At 49.0% G+C, this 12568-nt stretch overlaps 1 protein-coding gene across 1 annotated transcript in view; it reads right to left on the reverse strand.

The window, feature by feature from the left end:
• The window catches only part of LOC144111001 (QRFP-like peptide receptor), a 131400-nt gene that overhangs the window by 10291 nt on the left and 108541 nt on the right, over positions 1-12568 (reverse strand). Inside the window, exons 2-3 of the mRNA XM_077644084.1 lie at positions 7125-7631; positions 171-294 (exon numbers count right to left, since the gene is read on the reverse strand). Of these exons, the coding sequence (XP_077500210.1) occupies positions 171-294; positions 7125-7537 (537 nt within the window). The 5' untranslated portion in view covers positions 7538-7631. The remainder of the gene's footprint in view (positions 1-170; positions 295-7124; positions 7632-12568) is intronic.

Genomic DNA, 12568 nt, shown 5'->3' on the forward strand with positions numbered 1-12568 from the left:
CGCAAGGAGCCACAGTGCATGACTTCTAAGAAGCAAGTCTGGTGGGCGAATGCTTTTGAGGAAGGCTGCGTTAGCTTTTTCTGCCTTTAACCCCCTGAATTCCATTCCTCAAGGCGTGGTTCACGTGTCCCTTGGACTTTCTTCACAGCGTCCTCCTCATCCTTCCTTACCTGCACGAAGATGATGGGCAGCGCCGTGAGGAACGCTGCGAGCCAGATGAAGATGATCACCCGCCGAGCCTGGCTGAAGGTGCACAGGTATCGAGAGCGCACCGGGTGGATCACCGCGTAGTACCTGCGCACACGGTTAGGAGACGTGCATTCTCGGCACAACGAACATTTTTCAGTTAAGGATCGCCGTGGCAAAATCTAGGCTGCAAGGCCGGTACGCACCGTTTGCGAAAAGATTGCGGTCCACTGCAGTGGCTCGTTCACACTTGGGCAATCGGCGGCGGCGGGAGAGAGAGAAATCCGTCGCCCCCGAAATGCTCCCCCGTTAACTTTCCGGTCACCACGTATGGCCACCACGTCGCCGCTTCGACCGCGACCTCTCGCGTTAAGCGTGCGCCTCCACGCCTCGTCGTGTGCTTGTCGTCTGCTCGTGGCGTCACAGATGCAGTTTAAGAAGACTTTAAATCGATGCACTCTACGCCCCATAAGCGTATGCACGCTTACGTACACTAAACACAGGTATTCTGCGTGACGTTACGCCATTTCTCGCATTCTCACCTTTTGTTCAGCTTATGCAAACGAAGACGAACAATAAGCTCAGCCTAGTAGAGCCATCTAGTTGTTAAAACGTGAAAAACTTCTTCAACAAACCGACGCTGCTCTTTATACCCATAGAAGCTGCAGAATCGTCACTATATATAAAAATAAAGGAAATTTATCGCTCTTGCGTTTTGTTGTAGGCGAGATGAGATGAAGCGAAAGACCGGTTTCCCATTTATGGCCAAAGAATCTACTGAAAACGGCAGTAACAGGATAAATTCAGTCCGAGGCGTCGGGTCCGGCTTCGAAGGGCGCCGCCATGTATATCGCCGCGGCTACGCAACTTCCTCCTTGCCGTCCTAAGGGCCAGTGGGAATTAGCGTGATTTTTCCGGCGGCAGAAATCGGTCATCGACTGATCCGACTTTTTTTTGGCTATTTCGGCGGAATCTCGGTCGCGTCGGCGGGTTCCGCTCGCTCTCGCCTCCGGATGCCAAAGTGTGAACGAGCCGTGAGTTGGAAAGCTGCCGAGCGGCGGCGCTTCTATCAGCGCCGCTCGGCACCGTGGAGAGCGGGTAGTGGGGAACCTTCAGAGGCATGCATGGTTTCATTCATTACGCTTACTTGAGAGAACTTTCGCTGCAATCGCAGCTAAATTTTTCGAACAATAACCACACAACTACAAAAGTGTTTGCAGTGCTCCTCGCTGGCAGTAGTCTCTGTTCCCAGAAATGATGTTTTATTTATTTATTACCTCAGAGGTCCCGGGTATGGGACATTACACGAGGGATGGGTGTGACATATAAGAAGATAACTAGTATAATATGAGTAATCGCAATAAATGAAGCGGATAGCGCGATTTTGTACTTTTTCGAGGGTTAGTGCGAGGTTTGACTGAATGATGAGGGTCCCATAATGCTGAAGCAATTCTAATTTAGGTCGGACGAAAGTTTGGTACGCTAATAACTTGATGGAAGGGGCAGAAAAACGAAGACTGCACGTAGAGAGGAAAGGGTGCGGTTAGCGTCATTAGCAATGTCCGGGATATGTGAAGACCATGATAGGGCGTGAGTTAAAACAATGCCCATACACTAACATGTAATTATGGAAGACGCTTCAAAACCAAAAATAAACATTCAGGGGAATGTGGGATTGCCTGTAGTGAAAAGAAATCATACATGTTTTAGCACGATCAAGGGACATCAACCAATGTTTGCACAAAGTTTCGATTGGGGCTATAGATCTTGCTGAAGGATGTCGGCATCAGTTCTTCTAGAAATCAGGCGGTAAATTGCACAATCGTCGGCAAATAATCGGATGTTAGAGGTATACTTAGGCGCGCCTCCAAGCTAGCGTGCATGCGCCTTCCTCGTGGAAGGCAGAGCAGAGGGGGAATGTGCGTGGGATTTTTGCGTCGTTTCAACGCATTCGTTTCCAAACTGTTGCCAGCCCGATAGTGAGTAGCCTCGAAGCCTAAGGCGCTGCCCATTAGGAAGGCTGAACATCATTTATCTCCCTGATAAACTACTCAATATGACGAACTAGGTTCAAGCGGCAACGCAATAAGCTCCATTCCCTGCGTTTTCCCTCCGCAGTGGTGGGCAGGTTGTGATGACGTCACAAGATCAAGTGACCTCTCCTGATCCGCCAGCTAATTTCGGGAAACACGCTGCCATTTTTGCGGAATGTGGACTCTTACGCTATCGCATTAATATACGCTAGCATCAACGCATCAGCCGAAACTTCAGTCCTACAAGATGTTGATAGTTTTTTTGATCCATGCGGATGGCACTTAGTGAATCTAGTTCAATTTGTGGCGCTGGAGCTTAATAAATCTTTAGTAGAAAGTTCAGCCTAGTGTTGCGAGTATAAATATAACGTGGTATGAGTTTTTCTTCAGTTAACACTAACTGCTACTTGGACCTGCTGCCTCCCACGTGTTGGACTTGTTGTCTGAAGTGCCACTATGGCGCTTTAAGGAGTGCCTGTTCAACCTCTAAGGAACAGAATTTGAATGCGCCGGCTCCTTTCCCAAGAAATCCCGCCCTTAAAAGCCGAGCATCATGCCGGACCATAAGCGTGCACCCATTTGAAGAAACGATGGCTTTCCGGCGGACAGCGGGAGTCGAACTGGCCATCTCCCGAAACCGAGGGGGGCGCTTCTGTTGTCATGAAACAAACTCCAACAGAACCCTCCGACCAAGATGTGGTGGGTGCCTACGGACTGTATGCAGCTTTAATTTTTCATGTTTGCCTATTTTCGTTGAGAGAAGCGTTAGCAGTAGGGAGGTTGCGCAGAGTGAACAATGCTAAGCTGCGCCGCCACGGTGTCTCAGTTGTTACGGCGCTCGGCTGCTGACCCGAAAGACGCGGGTTCGATCCCGGCCGCGGCGGTCGAATTTCGATGGAGGCGAAATGCTAAAGGCCCGTGTGCTGTGCAATGTCGGTGCGCGTTAAAGAATCCCAGCCCTTCACTACGGTGTCCCTCGTTGCCTGAGTCCTTTGGGACGTTAAACCCCCATAAACCAAACAATGCTAAGCTCGCTGCTGCGCCGCCACTTGGACGCCAAGCCAACTCGCGGGCAGATCGCTGACTCTGGCCGCTTGCAGGCACTGCAGCCCATCACGGCGCCACTAATAACCTGCGAGAGCGCCAGATGTGGCCGTGCGGGCTCGAGAAGGAGGAGAAAAATCTGCGTGCCGCCGTAAATGACAGCGCTACGGAGGCCCGGGCAAACGGGCGTGCGTGCTGTGCCGACGAAAGAACGGCGTCGAGGGCGCTTATGGAGCGCGCGCGCTCTGGCCATTGCTCTGTGCACAGGCGGTTGCTTTCGACTGTGGGGACAGACGGGCCGCCGGTTTTACGAGCCCGCGCGCGCCAGCCCGGTGCGAGCTGGTTGCTCGGTCGGCGACAGCACAGCCTGAGAAGACGCAGGCTGAGGGCTTGTGTGAGGAAGAGGAGGACGAGGCTGAGGAGGTCCAGTACCTTTAAGGAGCTCTTTCAGCGTGTTCTTTGCGGCGTTCTTACACCTTGTGCGCGGGCTGCGGTTCAAGATGGCGCACAAAGTTTGATAAGCTCGCTTCAGTCTGCAGGCGTCATACAGGTGTCAGTACACTAAAAAAGAAAAGGAAAGCTTCTGCCAGCAGGAAGGCCACGCTCTCTATTGAGAGTCAAAACAAACTCCTACGGATTTTCTATACCTATTGTTGTAATGGTCTTGGTGCATCGTCATCAAGTTTGTCATTGCTCGCGGTGGTCTTCTCTAAATTCGTGCATTACATGAGATGTATCCTTTGGTTAGTACAGGCTTGAAAAGTGCTTTTGATTAGGAAGATATCGCTAAAGGACACCGCATTTATTCCAGATTAAGTTCATTCGCTAATATCTAGAATACTTGCTTTATGTAAACCTAATCCAGTATAGGGTAGTAGACAAGTTCAGCCGTGAAAATTGACTCATTACTAGATCAGCGATTTTCAATACAGCGCCTACCAAACGATATAAAGTAGGCCCGTGCAAAAATTGACGGAAAATATAAAGGTTGGTGAGATTGCTCGTCCCGGAGCTTTTGGTGGGTTCACGAACATAGCGGAGGAACCATGGAGGAAGATAATATGCTGTCTTGTTTTGGCTGGGAGCAGTTTTGTAAAGTTATTTTCTGTGCGCATTTCAACACCCCTTGAGTAGCGGCCTCAACCGAATCATTCAGGGAGGGCGACGAAGAGAAAAAAATAAACAACGAAAAGGGAAGGCTGTGAGAAAGAGCAATTTGGGCCCTTGCATCGGCTATTACGCCTCATAGCCTTTCTTAGTTGAACGATGAAGTCCACTCCACTAACGACTGCTACTCGAGACAACGCAATGGTACAAATAAGCTGAAAATATTCCAGAAATAGATTAAAAATGCGACGGATATACTCTGTACGCACTAAACAGGAATCACTTGTATGAGAGCAAAACGAAAGTAAGCCCTCCCTTTCAGGAGCCCTGTTGTAGATTTCGCTCGCTAAAAATACAAAACGCTTAGGTTGGCACTTCTCAGTTGAAAACATGCGAAGTGCTAGTAGTTCCGAAGATTTCAACTGCCGTTTCAGTCTCCCCAGTTTGCTAACCTCAATATATTCGGTGTCACGTTTAAAGCTTCCCCACTTTGCTAACTGTATCAAGTTACTGTGCTTCGCGATGGTAATATGCCTCCGTTGCCAAGAGTGAGCATTCCATACATTTAGTGATTGAAGTGTGCCCCAGAACTTGGGCAGCATTCCCTGCCTATCAAATAAAGTGCGCTAGAGGGCAGCTCACTCCTTTTTTACTCCCATATAGGCCATTTCGTGGATAGCATGTAGATACGCTGCAACATATTAATATTACAACCGGAAATATAACTGACTGTCGCCTCGCAACTTCTCCAAAATAGGCCAGCCTTGCATCGTGGTCCGGGCTCTGAGAACAGTCACCACTGCACACAACTTGGATCGAGCACGGAGCTCCGGGCATGCTGGTCTCGTTAGCGTTCGGGAGAGAAGAATCCTCGCGGCCGTTGTTCGTGCGACGCCCGTTCGCGTCAACTGCCGTCATTGTTTCAAGAGGAGGAACTTGCGCGTATCAGCGGCCAGGCTGCCGGCACGTGCCATGCCGCTACACGCGACGCAAGCGTGCTCCTGTTTGACGAGGGGGGCGCGGAGCTGACGCCGAGTTTCTAACACGGCTGCGTCGTAGTGGGGCCGAGAGGCAGGACCCGGGCACGCGGTGAAGGTTGAAAGGGCGTAATTCATCGCACTGCCAGCAGTTGTTACTCAAGAGGCAGCAGCTACGGATCTGTCGGGCTGAACAACTCTTTAGAACGTTTCGTACCTTCTGTGCAAACTTCCTGCACTAGTTGGGACGGCACTGCACGCGCGTAAACCGCATACTTCACGGACTGTTGCTCGAGTCCTGAGTCAAGCCTGCCTAGCCTCTCTCCGTGGAGTTCGTCTGGAGCGTTGAAGATATTGTGCAATGAAAACGCGCTTTGGCTTTTTTCACCAGGGTCCCTCCGTTCCTTGATAGAGGAAGTGCTCAGGTGCAGCAGTCGGCGGCCCTATTTGTAAGCCTCCTGAGGCTTACATCGTGCTCCTGCTTCTCGCACCCGTATTCTGTGTAAAGTTGTTGTGGCGGTGCCGCTGATACGAAATCGTTGGGACTGAAAAATTCTGCGCTTGGTAATGTTGCCGAGAAGGTTGGGCTCAAAAGTGTCCCAAAGTGCTGTCGGGCTCTGTACTGGCTGGAATTCGGCTCGAACTTTTTTTTCTGCGGCGTTCGTTGAACGCATGGGCCACCATTGGTTTATAACTAGCCTTGGCGAATTAGCGGTTAACAATGATCCGTTCCGTAAAGAACAGCATGACTTGGGCTTTTTTCTACCTGAAAAAAAAAACTCAATAAACAAGCGAAAACAGCGACGTAGTGGAACCATGCATGGATGTTACAAATGGCAAAATTAAACAATTACCTGCTTCGTAAGTGCCTGCTGATTTATATGCCCACAGATCAGGCGTGTCCGATGGTACGTGTTATTTAGCGCCGTCTCAGTTTATATAGATGCTTCCAGGACGGAAATAAGCTATATTCCTGTTGAACCCATCGTTTCAAAGCTATCTTGTACCCAAAACCTTTCTGCAATGCATATCGACGACTGAACACGAAATTAGTGATGAGAAATCGGCACTCCTGCACTGCTGTGGCGAATCTCGCAGTTGGACAAGTGGACATTAACTCGCGTGGTCCAGCCCTTCAAGCCATTCTTCTGCCGCTTATGTTAAGCTCATCCTGACCTGTTAATCCTTTACTTACGACGCCTATTCAAATCGCTCAAATTGAACGATGGCGCAAAATGGTCCATTCCACGCTTTCCAACGCAGTCCAGTATATTGCAAAAAGACTGTACTTCGGTTTAGGATTCAGTTTATCTTTTTTTGTCATCCTTATGAGGCAGTATTTTTAAAGTTGCATCAAAATTTGTGAATCCGGAGCGATTAAGGCGAGCGTGGCGTCCAAAATGGCATCCTCGTTTCGTGCCGATGCTGATCAGCAGCGGCGGTGCTCTTGCGAATCCTCAGTAAATTCACGCCTGATTTTGTAGATGCAAGCGACAGCTGTCTTTAGCTCGAACGAAGATTACTGCTGCACCCAGCCCGGACTTTTGACAGGTACCCGTATGCAAATTTGTTTTTGTCGTTGCCCTGAAGATTTTTTGCTTTCCGAAGTTACCGGGCATGTTCTAAACTATTCCGTGCCACCAGCAGTGCGAATTTTCTTCAAGACGGGCCGGGATCGCCTTTGGCATTTAATTCTGGAGGAGGCACGGCTGGACGGGCGAAGGGCTGAAGGACAGGAGGACAGGGACGGATCTCGTTGGGGTATTCGCTCCCGTACCTCTCGATGCTGAGGAAGGTGAGGTTGAGCACGGAGCAGATCATGGACACGTGCTGCACGTAGAGGAGCAGCTTGCAGCCCAGCTCCCCCAGCGTCCAGGTGTAGGAGAAGAGCTGGCCGAACTTGACCGGCACGCAGAGCAGCACGATGAGCAGGTCGGCCGAGGCCAGCGAGGCCAGGAACAGGTTGGAGATGGAGCGCATGCGCGGGAAACGGGCCACCGTGTACACGATGAGCAGGTTGCCCACCAGCCCCAGGAGGAGGGTGGCCCCGTACACCACGGCGGTGGGCACCAGGTCGGCCAGGTCGAAGCGCCACGCCGACTCCTCGTAGTCGTAGTCCTCGGGCAGGTCGTCGTCGTCCTCGGTGAACAGGGGAGCTGCCAACGACCCGTTGCTTCCATCGGGAGACATTGGAGCGCTGGCTTCAGCCGCTCGGAAACCTTTGGGTTCCGCTTCAGGTCCTAGCCGAGAGTTGTCGCGGTCATGGTGCGCTGCGGAAGAGTACCTGCGAAGGAAAACAGGACGACCGCCATGAGTTAACGCGTGCGCGGCTTTTCTCACGACATGAACAGAACAGAAGGTCCGTAACGGTAGATGGAGGCTGAACTTGTACCTGGAACTCGGTTTCGTATATTCTCCAGAATATAGCCGGCATGCTGTTCCGGATGTGCACATGTGAAACAGTGTTTTTAAACATGAAATGATCTTAAGTTAACTCGAATGTTGTTCCATGCATTTTATTCGTTTTTGTACCTGCAACTCTGTTTCCCTTGTTTAAAGGGAAATTTTTAAAAACTTTCTCAGTAAGTTCCCCTCACTCGTCGCAACCTTTGTGGAATCAGATTAGGAGTGTAGGGAAGATGCAGCCCACTGTGGGCTAATACGAGTGCATACTGCCGATCTAGGGTGTACGATAGCAACAATATATATATATATATATATATATATATATATATATATATATATATATATATATATATATATATATATATATATATATATATATATATATATACATATATATATATATATATATATATATATATATATATATATATATATATATATATATATATATATATATATATATATATATATATATATATATAATCCAAGGACAGAACGGCTGACGACGGGACGGGGTGTGCTAATGACCTCCGCATGCCGCATGCGGGCTTTTCCGGTGGCCTCTTTGTTGTGGTGTCAGTATTAAGCGAATAATCGTGCAATCCAAAATATGCATTGTGTATATATTTGCCCTGAGATTGCCACGAACGCGCCACTGCTGACGACGCTTGTGAATACGGAACCATTGAGCACACCGCGAATGAGGCTACTACGGTCCGACCCTGGACTTTTTTGTAAATGAATAAATTTCTTTTGTTAGAAACAGCGGTACTTAATCAGGAGTTATCTGCAGGTGCCTGTCTCTTGTCTAGGTTAGACAGGCACGCTCGGCTGCTAATTAATTTCTTGTGCCCAGAGTCAACAGAAAGTGTGGGCTTCAACGTCGACTCCCAAGATCTGCCTGGCATAGCTAGTCAATCACCCTGGGTGAAGGATGAGCTGACACATCGTTAACAAAGGTCACGCGTTCTTTATATAGCGTGGAAGTGAACGTGGTATTGGGGATAAATTTCTAGAAACCCCACTGTGCTAGCGCCAGGGGTTCGCTCTGCTAGTTCCAGGGTTCCATCCTTCTGGCTGCAGCAGATATGTTTTACAAGCTCCGGAGCTCATCGCTTTCCAGAACTGGTCTTCAGATGGAAGCTCAAAACTTTGCCCTGTCATTTCCGTTTCCGCGTTGGTCTCAAAGATGTTGAACTTATGGAAAGCGCAGACATAAACGCAAGAAAAGAGACACGAAGAGCGCTTTCTTGTGTTTGCACATAAAGTGTATCCAGCCAGAACGGACGCAGGACAACAAATAGGAGGCGCACACACAACACCGGCAGCCAGCGGTGTTGTGTGTGCGCCTCCGACTTCTTGTCCTGTATCCGTTTTCACTGGTTCCACCGTCTATGCATCATGAACCAAACAGCCCAGCGTTTTACGCTCTTCCTTGAGTTTGTGCGTGCAGGCGCTCTTGATAAGTTCGCAAAGGCTCAATAGAGACGAACACCACACACTGTTCAATACACCATTAAACGTGCACCCGCTGGTTCACTTCACTTCAATTCTTTTCACTTTATTTACTTAAAGGCCTCCGGGATGGGGGGTGCTACATAAGGGGTGGGTCACATGTATAAATCAGGTTTAATAAACGAAGAAAACACGTAAGGTACATAAATTGTTCGCTGTTAAATATAGTCTCTAAACAATTCACAAATGTTGATGGACAGGTGATTGCGGCGATGTCGTGTGGAAGGCTGTTCCAGTCCGTGGCTGAACGTGGAAAGAATGGCGATGCACGTTTAGTTTCAAGGGTCATGTTTTCTATGTGTATTATTACGTGCGCGTGCATATGAGGACCGCCGCAGTACACTCGGTGAATCATTTCTTTCATCAGGCACGCGACTCGACAGAAACCGGGTAAAAGAAGCTGCCACTTGCCAACGCACGCCTCGGCTCTGCTTTGCCTTGGTTCAGTTCTCCCAGCTGTGCGGCGTCTAAAGATAGGCCGAGCTTCATCTCCATACATTCGAGCGGCCCCCGCAAAAGAATGCAAATTCTGTTGACTGGAGCTTTGCAGCGAGGCTTTCTTTCTCCAGATAGGGCCTGGTCAAGACGAGTCGGATATTTTGGCGACCGCTTGCGGTGCTTGAAAATTCCCCGACAGTGCCGACGAACTGAGAGAAGCCTTCTTTGATCGCTCCCACGCAGGCGCTCTTATCGTGGCTATCCGTCAATGCCGATCGTTTAGCGATTCTGGGCTCTTGGCGCCCGCATTTTATTGAGCAGGCAAAAACGTGCTTTGGAAGAGGCTGGTCTTGCAGCTGCTTGTTGAATACTCTGATCTGTGAATGCATTTGCATTACTACCGTTCTGTCTATAAGAAATATTGCCAGAGTTCTCACAAAGAGTGGCACCAATTTTCAGCGTGAAACATATTTAGCTCTCTGGCGAACGAGTGCACGAATCTGCTGTGAAGCAAAAGCCGAATCGGGGACCAAGGCTTCCGTAATTTTCTATCATAATGATGGAGGGTTCCTCGCTCCATCTGGCCATGAATGTAGTGGCGACAGCAAGACTAACGTGTTCCGACAAATGTGTGTGTGTGTGGGGGGGGGGGGGGGGGGGGGTGCGTGCGTGTGTGTGTGAAAAATAGGAAAAATTATTTGTGAGGAAAAGAAATGGCGCATTAACTGTCTCACTTCTCGGTAGACAAGCCCACCGCACCGTGAGGAAAAGAATGAAGGAGGGAGTGACAGAAGAAAGAGAGAAAGAGGTGCGGTAGTGGAGGGCTCTGAGATACTTTCGACCACCTGCGGATCTTTAACGAGCATAATAGCGAATGGGAGCCCGTTTTGCATAGTACTGATGTAAGAATACACATGTCCTCTCGTCCTTCCTCCACAACCTCATCCCCCTCCTCTTTTGTCTATTGGCGCGAGTGATACCCGGCGCCTTTCCTTCCTCTCTTGTAGCCTGCTCACAGCTCGCCTTTACTCGTCTATTAGATGGGCCCTGCGTTCTGTCAGGGATTTAGACCACGACACCGAGGCTGATGAAAATTCAACGACCGGCTTCTAATAACCAGCGGGAGTCATGTAAGTAAAAGAAACGTCGGGGTACGTCTTTATTTTTCGTTCCTGTATGAGACACCAGCCGCACTTGAGTAAAACTGTACACAACTGGAGAAACAGAAGCGAGAATGACCGCCTCGACTGGTGCATTTGCCAGTTTGAAGCAGGAAAATAAACTGGTTGAAATCATAGATACACAGTGATTCGGGCGTTCCTGTACGTATGACACAGCCAAACTTTGTTTTACAGACCTGCGACGCGTAACTAAAGCGCTGTCGTGCCCGGAAAAGCACAGAGCTAGCGGGCAATGGCGTTCTAACTTTTCTCTAGCGTTGCGTAATAAAAGAGAACTCTTTATGAATTTATGTACTACAAACGCACCAACGGCGCTTACTTGTATACGTATCAAACACGCCTTTATTTTCATTGCGTAACTAATGACATGATTTTGGCCTTCGATGCGTGGTTCGTATTATTCTAGCCCAGACCGTACATGAGTACAGATCAAAACATCACCAGTCATGGACTGCGAACCGCTGCGTGACCAAAGCTTTGGCGCCCTGCACCCTTATACAAAACTAACGTGCAACGAAGGACTGTGAGTATAAAACGTCAGATTGCAAAAAAAGTATTTCTTAAAACCTTTTATTATTATCCATGGGTTTCTGACGAAACAAATAAACGAATTAGAGCCTGCAACGATACCAGGAAAAAGACGAAACGGAGTGGTGGCGCAAATTAAATACTGCAGTGCGGGTCGGGGGTACTTGATTGGAGGGGAGTGTCACTCGTGCTAGTTCGTGCGTAAGCAACGCTGCATGCCCCGCGTGCGTATAACGAGGCGCCGTCCATCGCGGCACGCGAAAGAGTTCGTGGAAGATGACTCGTGGTGAAGAAGGGCTCGCGCACGCTGTTCCCTCGCGAGGGCCTGCATTAATGCTATCGTACCCGCAGTGAAGCTCTCTTGAGAAATTCTCTGACGACGTTTGCAGGAAAACCTTCAAACACTTGACCCGTCAAAAGAAAAAAGTTATGAACATGAAGCAACACCGTCAAAAGAAGGGGCTGACTATGCCTCGTTATCTTGGCTGCCTTTGTGTCCTCGAAGAACTGACATTGTCTCCCTGCTTTTTTTCTTCTTTGAAGTCGCCTTCTTCGAGCCCGGTGTCAAGTTCGGCCGAGACGTCAAAGTTTCAACTGTTCTGCCCTTCGTGCTCCAGCGACGCTTTTGTGAGCGCCGACATTGCTGTGATCCCGAGCGAAACAATTCGAAATCGACTTGAAATGCCTTCTCATTTTCTCTAGCCCTGCGTCGTTGTTTTTTTTTTCCCCGCCGTCCAGTAACCGTCATTCCGCTCCTCTTCAGTCGTATACGAGCTAAATGAGCGGCGTCTTGTGGGAGCTCTCAGCTTTGAAAGAGCGGGCAAGTGAATTCCGCTCATGCTCCGAGATGGTATCTGAGTCCTCGGAGTGTTTGTGCTTATCCGTTGGCACTAAAACAGACGCTCCAGCTGCCATCAGGCAATGAGAAACGCGATCATGCCCATGCATTGTGTGCTTGCCGTGTTGGGCTAATTGGTTACACCCTAGTTGGTGTAGTTTATCATAAAGACTGCATCCTTATACTAAGCGTTTATACACGTGAACGAACGAGTGTTGTCTGACAATTATTTATTCAATTCAATTCAGTTTATTTTACCAAAATTTTGGAAGGATATCTGGGGCTAAAAGCTATAAATCACAGCTTGGCATGGCC

Source organism: Amblyomma americanum, chromosome 11 (genome assembly GCF_052857255.1).
Source record: "Amblyomma americanum isolate KBUSLIRL-KWMA chromosome 11, ASM5285725v1, whole genome shotgun sequence".
NCBI classification, from domain to species: Eukaryota; Metazoa; Arthropoda; class Arachnida; order Ixodida; family Ixodidae; genus Amblyomma; species Amblyomma americanum.